The sequence below is a fragment of the Eleutherodactylus coqui genome, chromosome 5 (genome assembly GCF_035609145.1).
Source record: "Eleutherodactylus coqui strain aEleCoq1 chromosome 5, aEleCoq1.hap1, whole genome shotgun sequence".
NCBI lineage: Eukaryota > Metazoa > Chordata > Amphibia > Anura > Eleutherodactylidae > Eleutherodactylus > Eleutherodactylus coqui.
In genome coordinates this window covers 34,690,075-34,708,631 of record NC_089841.1, presented here as the reverse complement: position 1 = coordinate 34,708,631, position 18,557 = coordinate 34,690,075, and the positions used below count along the sequence as shown (strand labels likewise).

Genomic DNA, 18,557 nt, shown 5'->3' with positions numbered 1-18,557 from the left:
TAGCCTTTGTTTCTAATCTGCCAAAATAGCATTCAACGGTTTCATTCTTTTCCTGTTTACACATAGTTAAAGCTGTTTTTTTGTAAAGGGTGTCGTTGTCCGCATCTGGGACAATGCCAATAAGGTTTTTTTTTTCTTTGGGGCTCTTGTGGTGGAGTTGCAGCGGTACAACTCTGATACTCAGGAAGAATCTCAGAGCTGCTTGCGGTTGGTAAAATCGGGTGCATTCTGGTCGGATCACGCACCGGGGGTGGTGCATACACAAGTATGCCCTCAAACACCGGCTCACAATCCCACCGTTCTACGTTTGCCTTTCTACTATATTTGATTATGGCCTCTACTCCTTTATCTAGATTGGCATCTTTGATAGCTTTCTTGTGTTTTGTTCCGTACTGCCGCCAGAACTCATAGTTGAAAGTTCCTGCCTTTTTAAGCCCTATCAGCTTGTAAACTTTACGGGCTTGTTTATAACTGTCCTCCCCCTCTCTCTCCCTAATTATCTCAATAGGGGTCAAGAACTGAGACCCCATACTAATAATTGGACTTGCCATTTTTGATTCACCGGTAAATCTGGCGGTCGCGATGACCTTTTAAGTCCCTTCTGCCAGGTCGCGGCTGGCAGGACACAAATGTGTACTATGGGCAGGACACAAATGTGTATTATGGACTTTGGTGTCCGCTGTCTCTACCTCAGTCCTTCGGGTAGATCAGGACAGTCCCTTCTGCCAGGTCGCGGCTGGCAGGGTATGAATGTTTTAATATTCACTTATTAGTATTATGGACTTGGTGTCCGCTGTCTCTACCTCAGTCCTTCGGGTAGATCAGGACACAGTCCCTTCTGCCAAGCCTACGGCTGGCAGGGTACGGATGTTTACTAGTAGACTTTTTATGGAGAGAGAGGAAACCACCTCTCACCTTTATACGCGGCCTCTGTGATCTTATAACAAATGACAGCTAGGAAAATGAGTGCGGCAGTCAGAGTACAACAGAAAGTTATCAATTCAATGGTTCCAGCAGACAGCATGGCAATATACACATGTGGGTTCTTTCCGTCTAACACGGTTACTAAGAACACCGTAAGTTACACAGGCAGAAGTATCCTATAAACATGCAGCAACAAACCTTTCTGTCGACACGTGGCTCTTGGAGACAGGGGGGCTCAGATCTTTGAGTGATAAGTCAATGGCTTACCTTACACCGGTGTTTTGTAGATCTGAGGTCCCGTGTCCCCTAGTCCGGATGGTCGGCAGGCAGGGTTGTCAGATATTGGCTGCAGGTAAGGAGTTAAATTCTGGCCCTCGTTGGTTGCGCCAAGTAATGTAGGGGGTCAATCAAGTCTTGACCGTAGAGCGGATGCTGTCTGCTTCCAGATTAGTCTTGAGATATGGGTACCCATAGACGACACAAATGGACAACCACATGCTGGATGAGTTGTCAGAGTGAAGTGCGTTTATTCAGAGTATTACAGAAGTTATAGGGAAAAGTTTGCTGACGTATGATTTGATTACTGCGCATGCCCAAGGTTACATAGCATCTGCAGATTTTAATTAGCATTACACATCTTTTAGAGAAGTCTCCTACATAAACAATATATCAATGTCCGGTGACACCTGTAACAAAACAAAACATTCCTGAACACTTCTGAGAGAAAGGAGTGAACTTTCTCAAGGGAAAGAATGCATGTGAGAGAGGAAGCTGATAAGGATTCGAAATCATTATTATAATTGGGTCTAACATTCTTCTAGTTCAAAAGTGAAAGATGTACAAATACATGTGTTTAGCAAAAGCAAAGAATACAAAATGGAGTCGCTGTAGTCAATAAGGCATAAACGTGAATTTACCCCTCACAGTTACTATTATGTTCTGTCAGACCTGAAGGAGTTAATCCTCCATCAGCCGTCCTAAAGGGGTTAATAATATCATGCCTTTCCCCACTGACCTGATATAAGGGGACACACAGACCTCCACTTGAAAAACCATGTAGCAGCCCCATGCTTCTAGGACCCATAATGAGGTCACTGTCATGTGATCAGTCACATGTAAGGGCGGAGATAGGGATCACATGACCAGGGGAGTAATTACTGTATGCAGGAATCTGCTGTGCTGGTTGTGATCCCTGATGGATGAGCTGAAGGAATCAGGATGTAGCAGAGCTGTGTGCGTGATATGTGGGGATCAGGATGGATGGAGTAGAGCTGTGTGTGTGATGTGTGGGAGATCAGGATGGATGGAGTAGAGCTGTGTGTGTGATGTGTGGGGATCAGGATGGATGGAGTAGAGCTGTGTGTGTGATGTGTGGGGATCAGGATGGATGGAGTAGAGCTGTGTGTGTGATGTGTGGGGGATCAGGATGGATGGAGTAGAGCTGTGTGTGTGATGTGTGGGGATCAGGATGGATGGAGTAGAGCTGTGTGTGTGATGTGTGGGGATCAGGATGGATGGAGTAGAGCTGTGTGTGTGATGTGTGGGGGATCAGGATGGATGGAGTAGAGCTGTGTGTGTGATGTGTGGGGGATCAGGATGGATGGAGTAGAGCTCTGTGTGTGATGTGTGGGGATCAGGATGGATGGAGTCTGTGTGTGTGATGTGTGGGGATCAGGATGGATGGAATAGAGCTGTGTGTGTGTGATGTGTGGGGGATCAGGATGGATGGAGTAGAGCTGTGTGTGTGATGTGTGGGGGATCAGGATGGATGGAGTAGAGCTCTGTGTGTGATGTGTGGGGATCAGGATGGATGGAGTAGAGCTGTGTGTGTGTGATGTGTGGGGATCAGGATGGATGGAGTAGAGCTGTGTGTGATGTGTGGGGATCAGGATGGATGGAGTAGAGCTGTGTGTGTGATGTGTGGGGATCAGGATGGATGGAGTAGAGCTGTATGTGTAATGTGTGGGGATCAGCATGGATGGAGTAGAGCTGTGTGTGTGATGTGTGGGGATCAGGATGGATGGAGTAGAGCTGTGTGTGTGATGTGTGGGGGATCAGGATGGATGGAGTAGAGCTGTGTGTGTGATGTGTGGGGATCAGGATGGATGGAGTAGAGCTGTGTGTGTGATGTGTGGGGATCAGGATGGATGGAGTAGAGCTGTGTGTGATGTGTGGGGGATCAGGATGGATGGAGTAGAGCTGTGTGTGATGTGTGGGGGATCAGGATGGATAGAGTAGAGCTGTGTGTGGGGGGGGGGGATTAGGATGGATGGAGTAGAGCTGTGTGTGTGATGTGTGGGGGATCAGGATGGATGGAGTAGAGCTGTGTGTGTGTGTGTGTGTGTGGGGGGGGGGGGGGGGGGGTGATAAGGATGGATGGAGTAGAGCTGTGTGTGTGATGTGTGAGGATCAAGATGGATGGAACTCTATTTTATTATAAAATTAGGAAACATAACAGTAATTGTCAAAACACAAATCTGTCTCTCTCCACAGTTTGGAGCATCAAACACAAATTAACACAACATGTGTATTCCAGTCCGTACAATGTCCGCTCAGGAAGCTTGCTTCTTCTGAACAAAACATGAAAATAAGGACCTCCTCATCCTCTCTTGAGCTTCTCTTTTGTTCTTTGCCTCTTCTCCTGCTTTAGTTTTTCTGTCCGTATCTTCCCTTACTGCCCATGGACTCTCTGGTGCCAGAAGATCTTCGATGCCAGACAAATCAGCAGTGCCAGTATACGTTCCCCAGAAAGAAAAACAAATAAACTGGCTTTAGATTTTTTTTTTCTTTTTTTTCCCATTTGAAATGAAACAACAGTACCACCTAGAACATTCCCCTCATAAACCCCCCTACGCTATGCCGGGCCCTTAAGAGATGAAAAGAAGATAACATGAAATATATACATTATTTCTACAATTTTCTGTTAGTGTAGTTATACTATAACCTACTTACAAAATTATTATTTATATATTTTTTTTTTTTTTTTTTTTTTTTCCAACACAATAACTAAGCTAATATTTACAGCATATTATATACATATATACACAAAATATAATTTATTATTTTTTATTTATTTATTTTTTTTTTTATTTTTTTTATTTCCCCCCCCCCCCCCCCTCAATATAATTTAATTAAATTTTGTTACACACTTAATTCTCTTCACTATAAAGAAAATGACCTTCACCCTCTTACCATCACCGTCTTACCATCGAGTCCTGGTTCAGTCATTTGCAAGCCCTATTTCTCCTTTTGTACTTAAAACAAAACAAAAAGCTATTAGTGTGAGAAAAACCAGCCCACCACCAGGAATCGGAAAGGGAAACAGGCTAGGGCACCGTAAAAGAAAGGCCCCTCCATAACCGAGATGCCTTTGGCGCTCCCAACCTGCTGCCCTCCCAAGAACGTACCTTCCCCAGGTCCTCAAGAATGCCCCTACATACTACTTCCACCGGGAGGATTTTCTGACGCGTCGAAACTAGACACCTTGCGTGCCACGTGAAATATCTAACCACTAGGCTGACTAAATATAACGTGCATTTATCCCGGCCACCCAGAACTCTGAAAGCTCCATATGCCCACTCGGAATAGGAGAGTCCAGCCAGCCGGGGCCAGCCGATGGAAATCCCCACCCTTCTATATACCTCTGTATTGAAGGGACATTGAAGTAGGAAATGCTCCATGGTTTCCACCGTAGAGCCACACTCCTCACGGGGGCAATTTCTTTCCTCCGTGCTCCTATACTTCAGATTGTCCCTCACATACAGCTTTCCGTGGAAAGAGCGCCAGGCCAAATCCCAAAACTTCATAGGGACCCTCACTGAATTTAACAAAACCAACCCACCCTCCAGGTCCTGGCCTGGGCAGTCCTTGAGGGCCAATGGCTTTTGGAAACGGGAGGTCAGGACCCTCCTATCAAGGAACCTCCTCGAGAGAGTCTCAACCTCCACAGCCCCCAAGCCCCATCGACGGATAAGCTTCAGAGCCGGAGTAACGTAAGCCGGGAGATGTCCGTGCGGCGTGCGTAGGTCTTTCACTCGCCCTCCTCTCACCCAATCCTGGAGAAAGGGCCGAAACCATGACTTAGAGGAAACTACCCACCAAGGAGCCCTTTCCTCATTGCGGAAATTGACTAGATTAATCTTCAAGAAGGTGTTGACTAAAAACACCACGGGATTGACCATACCCAATCCCCCTAGTCTCCTTGGGCGGTATGTAACCTCTCGCTTCACTAGGTTCAGCCTGTTGTCCCATAACAGCTGGAAGAACAGGCTATACATCCGTGTCCAAGAAGACTCTGGCAAGATGCACACGCTGCCTAGATAGATAAATAAGGGGAGCAGGAAGGTTTTGATGAGGCTCACCTTTTCCCTCAGGGACAAAGACCATCCCTTCCATTGGTCCACCTTTTGACTAGCATCTTTTAGTCTGCCTTCCCAATTTGTTTCGGGATAATTTCCCTGGCCGAAATGGATGCCCAGAATTTTTAATGACTCCTGGGGTCTTGGGAGGGTGTCCGAGAGACTAAAATCAGGGTCTCCTTCTCCCAACCAGAGACTTCCACACTTATCCCAGTTGAGCTGGGATCCAGTTACTTCTGAATACTCCACAACCTCCGACATCACCCATCCCGCCTCCTCGCGAGAAGAGACGAAAATCGTGACATCATCGGCGTAGGCCACCACCTTTAGTGCCAGCCCAGAGTCCCCCAGGCCCACCCCAACCCCCGCCAACGGCCCACAACCCAACCTCCTTAAAAAGGGGTCGATCGCAAACACGTATAGCAGGGGGCTTAAGGGACAGCCCTGACGAACCCCGGATCCCACAAAAAAGGGGCGCCCAGCCCAACCGTTCACCAGCGGGAAACTCTCAGCCCCTTTGTACAAAGTTTTTAACCAATTGACAAACCCTACCGGCAGACCATATTTCAAAAGCACCGACCAGAGGTACTCATGGTTAACCTTATCAAAAGCCTTTGCCTGATCCAAGGACAGCAAGAACCCTCTCCAGTTCCCAGCCCTGCCCTGCTCCACAACCTCCCGGACACTCAGCACAGCACTAAATGTGCTTCGGCCTGGAACAGAACAGTGCTGATCACCCGAAAGCAGCTCCGGTGCAAAACGCACCAAACGATTAAACAGCACCTTAGCCAAAATCTTCCGGTCCGTATTGAGCAGCGCTATGGGACGCCAATTCTCAATCCGGGACGGATCCTTACCCTTTGACAAGATGATCAGGGCTGACCTCCTCATTGACTCTGGCAGAGTACCCGAGGAAAGGCACTCATTATATACCTCAGTCAATAGGGGAACCAACTGTTCCTTAAAGGTTTTGTAGAACTCGGATGATAAGCCATCCGGACCTGGCGTTTTCTTGAGCTTAAGCCCATCAAAGGCCAGTCTCACTTCCTCTTCTCTGATAGCGTCTGTCAAAACGTCAAGCCCAGAGGTCACTCTCTCTTCAGGAATGGTTTCAGCCAGGAAAGCCGACAGCCTGTCTCGATCTTGATCCTTCCCTGCCAGAAGGCCCGAGTAGTAGGATCTGACTACCTCCAGGATCTCTGAACTGGACCTCTTCAGAGACCCTGTACTATCAATCAGTCCTGTAACCATCTTACTATTTACTGACATCCTACAGTTTCTGTAGGGGTCGGGCGAGCGGAATTTCCCGAAATCCCTCTCAAAAACCAAGGATGTGTACCTATCATACTGGCACCTTTTTAACAGGGATTTCACTCTGGAGACTTCCTCACGGTTGCCCCCCGCCGAGACAAGCCTCTCGAGTTTCCTCCTCAGTCCTTGATATAAACGATAACAAGACAAGGATCTGAGGTTAGAGAGCTCACGGAAATACCTCGCTGCCCTTTTCTTGAAAATCTCCCACCACTCTGACTTACTGTTACATAGGCCCATGAGCGGAATCTGGCTCTGAAGGAACTCCTCAAAGGACTGTCTTATCTCAGCTTCTTCCAGGAGGGCCGAATTCAATTTCCATAAACCTCTACCCATCCGAGGGGTATCTGTAACATTCAAAGTAAACATAATTAAACAGTGGTCGGAGAACTCCACCTCCACCACCAATAAAGGTGAGGAGACAGCTTCCTCCTTTAAATAAAACCTGTCTATCCTAGACCTACTACTACCTCTATGGAAGGTGAACACTGTGTTGCCTGGGGCATGCCTGATGTGGATGTCCTCCAGGCGAGCCTCACTGACTATTCTATTCAAAGCGACGCTATCATAATCCAGTCTGTCTTTGGTACCTCCCCTATCGCAGAGCCTCGTGACGTTATTGAAGTCTCCACCAAAGACTACCAACCGGCTTGAAAAAAGATAGGGCTTGATCCTTGTGAAAAGGTCCTTTCGCTCACATTGACTTTGAGGACCGTAGATGTTAATCAGTCGTAGCTCTTGACCTCCCACAAGGACGTCTAGGACCAAACACCTCCCCATTTCCACCTCAATCACCCGTCGGCATGTGACATCTGCGGTTTTAAAAAGAACCGCCACTCCGCTATACTGCTCGGCCGCAAGAGACCAATAGGAGGGCCCGTGAGTCCACTCCCTCTTTGCCTGATATATACTGGCTAAATCTGTTAGCCTGGTCTCCTGCAAAAATAAAATATCAGCTTCAACACGGCTGAAAAAATCAAAGGCCATAAATCTTGCAGTATTTGACTTAATGCTGGCTACATTAATGGTCGCCAGCGTCAACGGACTGAGTGCCGCCATCTAAGGTGATTAAGGTTGGATGACTCTTATCTTATCCCTTCCCCTTTCTTCACCCGAAAACCCACATTCCTCTCCTCCTCTCTTTAATGACGCAGACATATCCATGCCCTCGATTGTTGCCCCTCCATCTTCAGGGGACGCCAAACGTTTGTCTGGTGGCTTCGGTACCTCCTCCCTCCCCTGGGACTCAGTCTTCCCAAGGACGGGAGGGGGGGTCACATCCTCCGGCCCCTCCCCACCCCTCTCGGGTTCCCCCGTCACCCCCACCAGCAAGGGAGATTCAGGTTCCCCCTCAAGGGATTGAAAACGGTTTGAAAGAGACACCAGAGGGGAGCCGGTTTGTCCTTCCATTAGTCTCTGACTCGGGGCAGGAGAAGATTTCCTTTTACCTGGTTGTTTTTTCTTTTTCACATCCTTTTTCCGCCTCTTTTCCAGCCATTCTCTGCCATCTTCATTTGATGACAGAGCGGCGCCAGAGGCGGACTCCTCTTCCCTCTGCAGTCTCTCGGTCTCCTCCTCCAACTCGCTCTCCCCTGGAGCCTCAGTAGCAGGAGCTTTCTCAAGGGCAGGGGCGCGGACCGTACCAACGGTTTTCCCAGATGTTTCACCTGCCCTTGCCGCCTTCCTGGCTTCCAGGCGTCTCATCTGACTTGCTGTCTTACTGCTGTTCTTCACTGGACCCTCAGCCCCAGTACCCCCGTCAACACCCTCCCCCACCGGCAGACCCTCACCCTGCGTCTCCTGAGGCCTACCCGTGGGTTCAGGGGCCGTGTTGGCACTAGATCGAGGGCAGCGGCTGTAGGGGTGTCCTAGAACACCACACAGGTGACAGCGTATGTCCCTACACGATGCGGCTGTATGGCCTACCCCTCCACATGAGAAGCACACCTGCTGAGTGCAGTCTGCACTAAAATGGGTGGGGTCGCCGCATCGGTGACACACTTTAGGCTGTCCCCGGTAGAAGACCGAGATCCTGTCCCTACCCAGATAGGCCGAGGAGGGGATGTGGGTCACTGAGTTCCCCGCCCGGCTCAGCTGGACCAGAAAAGTCCATGCCCCGGACCAGATACCATATTCATCCCGGTTTTTCACCGGGGCACCCTTAACTTCTCCAAAACGACTTAACCAGGTCATGATGTCAAGCGAAGACAGAGACTCATTACGCGTTAACACAGTCACCGTCTTTACATCGTCCTGGCGGGACAGGGGGGAGACCCTGAAATCCCGCCAGCCGGGCCGATTCTTCACCAGCTCGTAATTGGTCCAGAAGAGTTCCAAACCCTCTGGCCTTACGAAACTGATGTCGAACTCCGGGGTACCGAAGGGATGGATCAGAGCAAAGATGTTATGTGCCCTGAAGCCCATCTTCAGCAGTAGTTCAACCACCTCACTTCTCCTAGGGCATGTTTCATCACTTTCCCACCGAAGACGGACTGCATTCCTTCTGGTCCCCCTTGGCCCGCCTGTTGGGAGTGACCAATTTCCCGTATTTTCTCGGAAGGCAGAAAGACCAAAACGTTGAACCCAAAAACTTAAATCCACCTGCTCACCATCTATAAGGGCAGACCTCTCGCCCCGTCTCAGAGCGGCCGTGAGTTGCTGTCTTAAATCCCTATCCGTGCCACCAGACAAAACCCTCCTCGCATCACCCTGAACTGCACCAGCGTAGCTCTTTGCCCCAGGGGCCACCGGGGGGTTACTACTGTGGGGAGGGGAGGGCCTAGATGAAGGGCCCGGCATAGCCCCCCTCTCATCTCCACTCATCTCATTATTGCTCCTGCTCCCTTGCTGGGGAGGCTCAATCCCTTTTCCCCCTTCCATAATTTTTCCACTCCAGCATCCTTCACCTGCATTCTCACCTGCACCCACACTCTTCTCCCTCCCCTCACTCTCCCTACTTTCCTCAACCTCCACACCTTTGTTATTCTGCATTTTATTCAGTTTTGTTCTTTCAACACTCCCCTCCTCCCCTCTATCAGTGTTTAGCCCTTCATTTCCCTTATCTATTACAATCTCCTTCTCTCCCTCTGCTTCTACTTGCTTTATGACTTTCACCCCCTCATGCACTCCACCATTCTTTCTTTTATTTCCCTTTTGTCCCTCCTCAGTTCCCCCTCCCCTCTTGTTTTGGGAAACTGCTTGTATCGTCTTCCCTGCTGCTTTCTTTACCTTCGGGCTGGCCTGCACCGAAAGGGTCCCCGACGAGCCACTTTGCAGCATGGCCTGGGTCCCCCCCAGCCGGCCATCCCGACCGCTCTCACTCATTCTTCTTTTACCCTCCTTTATTTCAGCCACACTCTTACAACTCGCAGCTCTTCTCATTTTACCATCTTCCAAAGAGACTGACTTTGGCGCGGTTTCTCTAGCACTCGGGCCTGATGCTGTCTTAATTGCCCCAACTGGTTTCCCGGTAGCACCTTCCCTGGGCGCTACTGCTTTTACATCTATTTTTTTTCCCTGGACATTTTTAACCCTCTGAGTGCTGAGAACCCCGGACTGCTTTTTACTTTCATTCATCAGCTGCCCCTTTTTAATCACTCCTGCCTTTCCACTCCCCGCTGCTTCAGCTCCCCGCCGCTCCGTCTCCTGTGCACGATCCGCTGCCTTAACTCCTAACTCCCCGCTGGACACTAGCCCCGTGCCTGTATGAGCCGGGAGAGTTTGGGATTCAGGTTTTACATTGCATGTTGCTGGCACTGCTGATTTTACACTGGCATCGCCTCTGCCCTTTCTTGATACATTTAACCCCTGCCCGGTCCCTTTTGTTTTAGTATCTTTTCCTTTGTCCTGGAGAGGAGAGACCACCGGCCGCTGCTGCGTTGCCGCCTGTGCGTTCTCCCCCCCTCCAGGGCACTGCTCATCTACTATTGGCAAACAATCCATATCATCAGTCCCCTCACCCGGCTCCTGTACCTCCACCACAGTAGCCTGGTCTGAGGAGACCTGCTTAGCTACATGCTCCAACTGTACTTGCTCCACCGAGCCCGCGAAACCATCATTACTATGCCCCTCCCCCTTGTAGTCTGACCCTGCAGCAAGCACCTTGCCAGACTGGACACGGGGGGCTACCAATGGTTCTATTTTCTCTCCCTTTTGACTGGCTCCCGGTGCCACTTCAGACACCGGGCGACCCCCTGCCGCAGGGATTGCATTATCAGGAAGTGGCACATATCTTGAACTTACCACTTCCACTGTAGCCTTCTTCGCCTGGCCTTTTGCGCGGATACGGGTGTCCTCTTCAGGTGTCTCGTTCCCGAAGCACAGCTTGCTCAAATCTGGGGGGGCCTCCATTTTCTGGATCTCGCTGAGTAGATACCCGCCGCTGTCACTTTCCTCTTCCATGGATGAACCTGAGAGGGGCGGGTCGGCTTGTCTTGCCGGGATGCTAGCGTCAGACTCGTGACCCGTCCTCTGCTTTCCTTGGCCGCCTCTGGGGCTCTGTTCATTAACCCCCTGCGATCTAGCAGTGTTTGAATGCTGCTGCAGGCTTGCAGAAAGCTGGGTTTTCCCTCTGCAGCCTTCCTCTGCACTCTCTTCACTGCTGGTATAGGATGGAATGTTCCTATTAAAGCGCTCCTGGTGTCTCCAGTTCTCCGACATGCTGCCTCCGTTTGCCTTTATAGCGTCTTTTCTTGCCGTCAGTTTCTTAATTTCCTCCATTATGTTCTTTATTTCGTCCTGATAGTCTTTCTTTTGGTCTCTTGAGCATGTCTCTAGCAGGGCTTTCAGACCCTGCACTTCATGCTGCAGTTTCTTCAATTTGCCGCTTATTGCCTCAAACTCCCGCTTGTACTTATTAAAGCGGGTGGCTAATTGCTCCGCTGTCTCTCCATCCTTTCTTTCACCCCAGGAGTACAGATCTTCCTCCTGGGGCTTATCTTTAGTTTCTGCTGCTTGTACTCTCAGTCTCTGCGACCTCCTTAATTCTGTATTGGCTCCTGGAACCGGCTGCCTCTCGCTGCCCCCCGCCGGTCCATCCCGGGAGGCAGTGGATGCCCCAGGCGAGGGCATACACGCTGGGGAAAAGCAGACCTTCTCCCCCTAGAAGAGGGAGAGGCTGCCTGCACGTCTTCACTCTCCAACAGCTGAGCACACACTGCTGCACTCTGACACGCCCACCGCAGGATGGATGGAGTAGAGCTGTGTGTGATGTGTGGGGGATCAGGAAAGATGGAGTAGAGCTGTGTGTGATGTGTGGGGGATCAGGATGGATGGAGTAGAGCTGTGTGTGTGTGATGTGTGGGGATCAGGATGGATGGAGTAGAGCTGTGTGTGATGTGTGAGGATCAGGATGGATGGAGTAGAGCTGTGTGTGATGTGTGGGGGATCAGGATGGATGGAGTAGAGCTGTGTGTGTGATGTGTGAGGATCAGGATGGATGGAGTAGAGCTGTGTGTGTGATGTGTGGGGATCAGGATGGATGGAGTAGAGCTGTATGTGTAATGTGTGGGGATCAGCATGAATGGAATAGAGCTGTGTGTGTGATGTGTGGGGATCAGGATGGATGAAGTAGAGCTGTGTGTGATGTGTGCGGGTCAGGATGGATGGAGTAGAGCTGTGTGTGTGATGTGTGGGGATCAGGATGGATGGAGTAGAGCTGTGTGTGATGTGTGGCATTAGGATGGATAGAGAAGAGCTGTGTGTGATGTGTGGGGGTCAGGATGGATGGAGTAGAGCTGTGTGTGTGATGTGTGGGGGATCAGGTTGGATGGAGTAGAGAGGTATGTGTGATGTGAGGGGGATCAGGATGGATGAAGTAGAGCTGTGTGTGTGATGTGTGGGGAATCAGGATGGATGGAGTAGAGCTGTGTGTGTGATGTGTGGGGATCAAGATGGATGGAGTAGAACTGTGTGTGTGATGTGTGGGGGATCAGCATGGATGGAATAGAGCTGTGTGTGTGAAGTGTGGGGGGATCAGGATGGATGGAGTAGAGAGGTATGTGTGATGTGAGGGGGGATCAGGATGGATGGAGTAGAGCTGTGTGTGTGATGTGTGGGGGATCAGGATGGATGGAGTAGAGCTGTGTGTGTGCTGTGTGGGGATCAGGATGGATGGAGTAGGGCTGTGTGTGTGATGTGTGGGGATCAGGATGGATGGAGTAAAGCTGTGTGTGTGATGCGTGGGGGATCAGGATGGATGGAGTAGAGCTGTGTGTGTGATGCGTGGGGGATCAGGATGGATGGAGTAGAGCTGTGTGTGTGATGTGTGCGGGTCAGGATGGATGGAGTAGAGCTGTGTGTGTGATGTGTGGGGATCAGGATGGAAGGAGTAGAGCTGTGTGTGTGATGTGGGGGATCAGGATGGATGGAGTAGAGCTGTGTTTGTAATGTGGGGGATCAGGATGGATGGAGTAGAGCTGTGTGTGTGATATGTGGGGATCTGGATGGATGGAGTAGAGCTGTGTGTGTGATGTGTGGGGATCAGGATGGATGGAGTAGAGTTGTGTGTGATGTGTGGGTATCAGGATGGATGGAGTAGAGCTGTGTGTGTGATGTGTGGGGATCAAGATGGATGGAGTAGAGCTGTGTGTGTGATGTGTGGGGATCAAGATGGATGGAGTAGAACTGTGTGTGTGATGTGTGGGGGATCAGCATGGATGGAATAGAGCTGTGTGTGTGAAGTGTGGGGGGATCAGGATGGATGGAGTAGAGAGGTATGTGTGATGTGAGGGGGATCAGGATGGATGGAGTAGAGCTGTGTGTGTGATGTGTGGGGGATCAGGATGGATGGAGTAGAGCTGTGTGTGTGCTGTGTGGGGATCAGGATGGATGGAGTAGAGCTGTGTGTGATGTGTGGGATTAGGATGGATAGAGAAGAGCTGTGTGTGATTTGTGGGGGTCAGGATGGATGGAGTAGAGCTGCGTGTGTGATGTGTGGGGGATCAGGATGGATGGAGTAGAGAGGTATGTGTGATGTGAGGGGGATCAGAATGGATGGAGTAGAGCTGTGTGTGTGATGTGTGGGGGATCAGCATGGAATGAATAGCGCTGTGTGTGTGATGTGTGGGGGATCAGGATGGATGGAGTAGAGAGGTATGTGTGATGTGTGGGGGATCAGGATGGATGGAGTAGAGCTGTGTGTGTGATGTGTGGGGATCAGGATGGATGGAGTAGAGCTGTGTGTGTGATGTGTGGGGATCAGGATGGATGCAGTAGAGTTGTGTGTGTGATGTGTGGGGGATCAGGATGGATGGAGTAGAGCTGTGTATGTGATGTGTGGGGGATCAGCATGGATGGAATAGAGCTGTGTGTGTGATGTGTGGGGGATCAGGATGGATGGAGTAGAGCTGTGTGTGTGATGCGTGGGGGATCAGGATGGATGGAGTAGAGCTGTGTGTGTGATGTGTGCGGGTTTAGGATGGATGGAGTAGAGCTGTGTGTGTGATGTGTGCGGGTCAGGATGGATGGAGTAGAGCGGTGTGTGTGATGTGTGGGGATCAGTATGGATGGAGTAGAGCTGTGTGTGATGTGTGGGATTAGGATGGATAGAGAAGAGCTGTGTGTGATGTGTGGGGGATCAGGATGGATGGAGTAGAGAGGTATGTGTGATGTGAGGGGGATCAGGATGGATGGAGTAGAGCTGTGTGTGTGATATGTGGGGATCAAGATGGATGGAGTAGAACTGTGTGTGTGAAGTGTGGGGGGGATCAGGATGGATGGAGTAGAGAGGTATGTGTGATGTGAGGGGGATCAGGATGGATGGAGTAGAGTTGTGTGTGTGATGTGTGGGGGATCAGGATGGATGGAGTAGAGCTGTGTGGGGATCAGGATGGATGGAGTAGAGCTGTGTGTGTGATGTGTGGGGGATCAGGATGGATGGAGTAGAGCTGTGTGTGTGATGTGTGGGGGATCAGGATGGATGGAGTAGAGCTGTGTGTGATGTGTGGGGGATCAGGGTGGATGGAGTAGAGCTGTGTGTGTGATGTGTGTGGGGATCAGGATGGATGGAGTAGAGTTGTGTGTGTGATGCGTGGGGGATCAGGATGGATGGAGTAGAGCTGTGTGTGTGATGCGTGGGGGATCAGGATGGATGGAGTAGAGCTGTGTGTGATGTGTGGGATTAGGATGGATAGAGAAGAGCTGTGTGTGATGTGTGGGGGTCAGGATGGATGGAGTAGAGCTGTGTGTGTGATGTGTGGGGGATCAGGATGGATGGAGTACAGCTGTGTGTGTGATGTTTGGGGATCAGGATGGATGAAGTAGAGATGTGTGTGATGTGTGGGGATCAGGATGGATGAAGTAGAGCTGTGTGTGTGATGTGTGTGGGGATCAGGATGGATGGAGTAGAGCTGTGTGTGTGATGTGTGGGGATCAGGATGGATGGAGTAGAGCTGTGTGTGTGATGTGTGGGGGATCAGGATGGATGGAGTAGAGCTGTGTGTGATGTGTGTGGGGATCAGGATGGATGGAGTAGAGCTGTGTGTGTGATGTGTGGGGATCAGGATGGATGGAGTAGAGCTGTGTGTGTGATGTGTGGGGGATCAGGATGGATGGAGTAGAGCTATGTGTGTGTGATGTGTGTGGGATCAGGATGGATGGAGTAGAGCTGTGTTTGTGATGTGTGGGGGATCAGGATGGATGGAGTAGAGCTGTGTGTGATGTGTGGGGATCAGGATGGATGGAGCAGAGCTGTGTGTGTGATGTGTGGGGGATCAGGATGGATGGAGTACACCTGTGTGTGTGATGTGTGGGGGATCAGGATGGATGGAGTACAGCTGTGTGTGTGATGTGTGGGGATCATGATGGATGACGTAGAGCTGTGTTTGTGATGTGTGGGGATCAGGATGGATGGAGTTGAGCTGTGTGTGTGATGTGTGGGGATCAGGATGGATGAAGTAGTGCTGTGTGTTATATATCCAAAATCATGAGCCTCCGCTTATGTGTGAAGAAACAAATTCTTTATTTAAGAAGTGTCACAGCATAGATCACAAGAAGGGCGTGTTTCGGTCTTTAGCAGACGTTTGTGACCAAGGTCTGCTAAAGACCATGGTGAGTTTATAATATAGTTTGGAGATAATGCCCTTGAAGGGATGGTCTTTCTTAAAGAGCTTGTGAATAAGTAAGTCGTGGTTAGTATTAAGTATATCTGGTTAGAAAAGAGATATCAAGTCTAAAATTGCATTGTAGTCCCTTTTGTTAAGTTATGGTAAACATAGCGTCTTTCGGAGGTCTTGTAATGAGATAAGCATTATTATGGAAGACCTTCAAAGCTGGTGTGTTTGAAAATTTGGCATGTTGCAAAAGGTAGTGTACTGGATCATATTTTTCTCCAGCAGGCTTCAGGGTATTCTGTAGCTTCCAAATTGTATAGTGTGCACATATCATCGACCAGATCAGACACAAGTGCGGGTCTAAGCTGAGTCTGCTCTACAATGTGTAGAGCCTCAGGCTTTATTGTAACACATGATACCTGCCCTTTTATGGGCGTGCAACAGATGATATCAGTAACATATACATATTCTTATTTGCTGGGTCATATAGAATCCCCCGCCTCCCTGCCCACCTTCTCTCAAGCCCAGTGTAGTGTGGACTTTGTCCTCTTAGCATGCAGTCAACCTTAAGGAATTTCTGTGTACATGACAAGTCATTGTTTAAGTAGTTTCTGTGTTATTTAAGAAGTTTCTGTGTGGGGGTAGGGCTGGGGAAACATCCAAGATGAACATAAGCAATACATATAGCACTGTGATTTAACTCTTTCCTTATGCAGCAGAGCTCCACATTTGGCTGAAGTCACAAAACACACATCTTTCACCATGCCATTGTCCAGCAACTACCATAATGAAATTATGCAGTCATTAGCCTCTATAGAGTCAAATCACTACAGCTGCGTAATACTTCCAGTTCATTACAGATCAATAGACATTTTACGCTGACTAATTATCATGTCTACCACAGTAGTTTTGAGTCTTTTCATTTTATTTGGCATTAAGTTTAAGAACGGAGTATATCTGCTTATATTAATGGAATGAATTTCCATTTCTAATTTAGTTTGTGCTACCTTTTAGAGAAAGTTGTAGGAAGCGGGTTATTGATTTTTTTTAGTAAGGGTTTATTTTATGTGGTTAACCAGGTAGTGAATGGAGTTTGGTCCTTAGGGTTTGGTGTTCTAGTACGGCCCATAGTTTGTTGTTGGAGAGGTTTGTTAGCTCGATTATTCGGGTTAAGTGTACTGCATTGTAGTAGGATTCTAAGCTGGGTAAACCAATACCCCCAGCGTTTCTATGCCTAATTAGAGTGACGTTATTAATAGAGATGAGCGAACGTGTTCGTCCGAACTTGATATCCGTGCGGATATTAGGGTGTTCGGGATGTTCGTTATTCGTAACGAACACCATGCGGTGTTCGGGTTACTTTCACTTCCTTCCCTGAGACGTTAGCGCGCTTTTCTGGCCAATTGAAAGACAGGGAAGGCATTACAACTTCCCCCTGCGTCGTTCAAGCCCTATACCACCCCCCTGCAGTGAGTGGCTGGGGAGATCAGGTGTCCGCCTAATATAAAAGTCGGCCCCTCCCGCGGCTCACCTCAGATGCCTTGTGAGTTAGATGAGGGACAGTGCTGTTTGTACCGGAGCTGCTGTAGGGAAAGAATTGGTAGTTAGTGTAGGCTTCAAGACCCCCAAAGGTCCTTATAAGGGCCACTGATAGCTGTGTGTTGGCTGCTGTTAGCAGTGGCAATTTTTTTTTCCCTCAAAATCGGCTCTGCAGAGCGTTGCACCCGGCATTAGGGACAGAAGTGTTGCATAGGCAGGGAGAGTGTTAGGAGTGAGTGTAGCCTTCAAGAACCTCAACGGTCCTTTCTAGGGCCATATTTAACCGTGTGCAGTACTGTGCTGGCTGCTGTTAGCTGTGCTGCATATTTTTTTTCTTCTCAAAATCGCCTCTGCAGAGCATTGCACCCTCCATTGATACTGCAGGGAAAGAATTGTGTAGGCAGGGCCACAACACAGTTATTATTCATTGAATATACGCAGTGCGGCCTTTTGCTTGTAAAACAAGTGAAAAAAATTCTATTTGACCTGCCTCTGTCCGTCCTAAGGGCTGTGGACACGTGTCGGCTGCGTGTGCAACGTTTAAAAATCAGACGCACCCAGCTACGCTTTACTGCTGGCTTCGCCATTTGCTTTCCTTAATTGGGAAAAAAAATACCTGCTCTGCCAGAGTTATAATAACTCTGCTACCCTCAAGTTCTGTGCCACATTAGCAGGGCCACAGCACAGTTATTAAACTTCTCATGTTCATTGAATATACGCAGTGCTGCCTTTTGGTGGAAAAAAACTTTAAAAAAAATCTATTTGTCCTGCCTCTGTCCGTCCTAAGGGCTGTGTGTACGTGTCGGCTGCGTGTGCAACGTTTAAAAATCAGACGCACCCAGCTACGTTTTACTGCTGGCTTCGCCATTTGCTTTCCTTAATTGGGAAAAAAATACCAGCTCTGCCAGAGTTATAATAACTCTGCTGTGGTGGAAGTCCAGTATTCCTATATTTTGGATCGGTGGGCCTTGGCAGTAGACAGTTATCAATTTAACATTCTGTATACATACTTCTGTCTTGCTACAAATATAGTTCATGACAGTTGTGCAATAAGTACTTCCTACATATGAAAGTATCTGTTTTTCATAACTCTGCTGACAAAGATGGAATTTAGCCCGTAACCAACATGTATAAATATATTTGACTGTCCAGCTGCATGCACTAATACGGAACTAGGAATCAGACATGGACAACCGCAGAAATTACCCAAGCAATTTTACTGGAAACGTATGCAAATAACATGGGAGGTTTGTGCAATTTATAGTTCATGATGTAACATCCAATCATATCGAAGGAACCCCACGTGGCTCCAAGACAACCCACTCATTTCATCCACCACCTGATGGCCAATCACAGATGACCGGAGGATGGAAGA

At 49.1% G+C, this 18,557-nt stretch overlaps 2 protein-coding genes across 4 annotated transcripts in view; both read right to left on the bottom strand.

Moving 5' to 3' along the window:
• Window positions 1-2,110, bottom strand: part of LOC136627177 (zinc finger protein 850-like) — a 77,610-nt gene extending 75,500 nt beyond the window's left edge. The window contains exon 1 of the mRNA XM_066602112.1: window positions 1,940-2,110. Within this exon, the coding sequence (XP_066458209.1) occupies window positions 1,940-2,025 (86 nt within the window). The 5' untranslated portion in view covers window positions 2,026-2,110. The remainder of the gene's footprint in view (window positions 1-1,939) is intronic.
• A 1,229-nt stretch (window positions 2,111-3,339) lies between these two features.
• On the bottom strand, window positions 3,340-11,725 carry LOC136629204 (uncharacterized). 3 transcript variants are annotated; one of them, XM_066605382.1, is made up of 2 exons: window positions 10,836-11,724; window positions 3,340-3,628 (listed from the first exon to the last, which is right to left on the bottom strand). In XM_066605382.1, exons 1-2 carry the CDS (start codon window positions 11,661-11,663, stop codon window positions 3,596-3,598), a joined length of 861 nt encoding a protein of 286 aa, XP_066461479.1. In that variant the 5' UTR covers window positions 11,664-11,724; the 3' UTR covers window positions 3,340-3,595. The 3 variants fall into 3 exon arrangements, with proteins under 3 accessions (XP_066461479.1, XP_066461480.1, XP_066461478.1); XM_066605383.1 differs by lacking the exon at window positions 3,340-3,628 and adding an exon at window positions 4,044-4,178 and having other exon boundaries at window positions 10,836-11,725; XM_066605381.1 differs by lacking the exon at window positions 3,340-3,628 and adding an exon at window positions 6,883-6,940 and having other exon boundaries at window positions 10,836-11,725.
• Between the last annotated feature and the right edge of the window lie 6,832 nt (window positions 11,726-18,557).

Coding starts and splice junctions, on each gene's coding strand:
- LOC136629204 (XM_066605381.1), bottom strand. CDS start 11,663: ATGCCCTCGCCTGGGGCATCCACTGCCTCCCGGGATGGACCGGCGGGG. Junction 6,941..10,835: donor AGAAGGCTACAGTGGAAGTG/GTAAGTTCAAGA, acceptor TGAATGTTACAG/ATACCCCTCGGATGGGTAGA.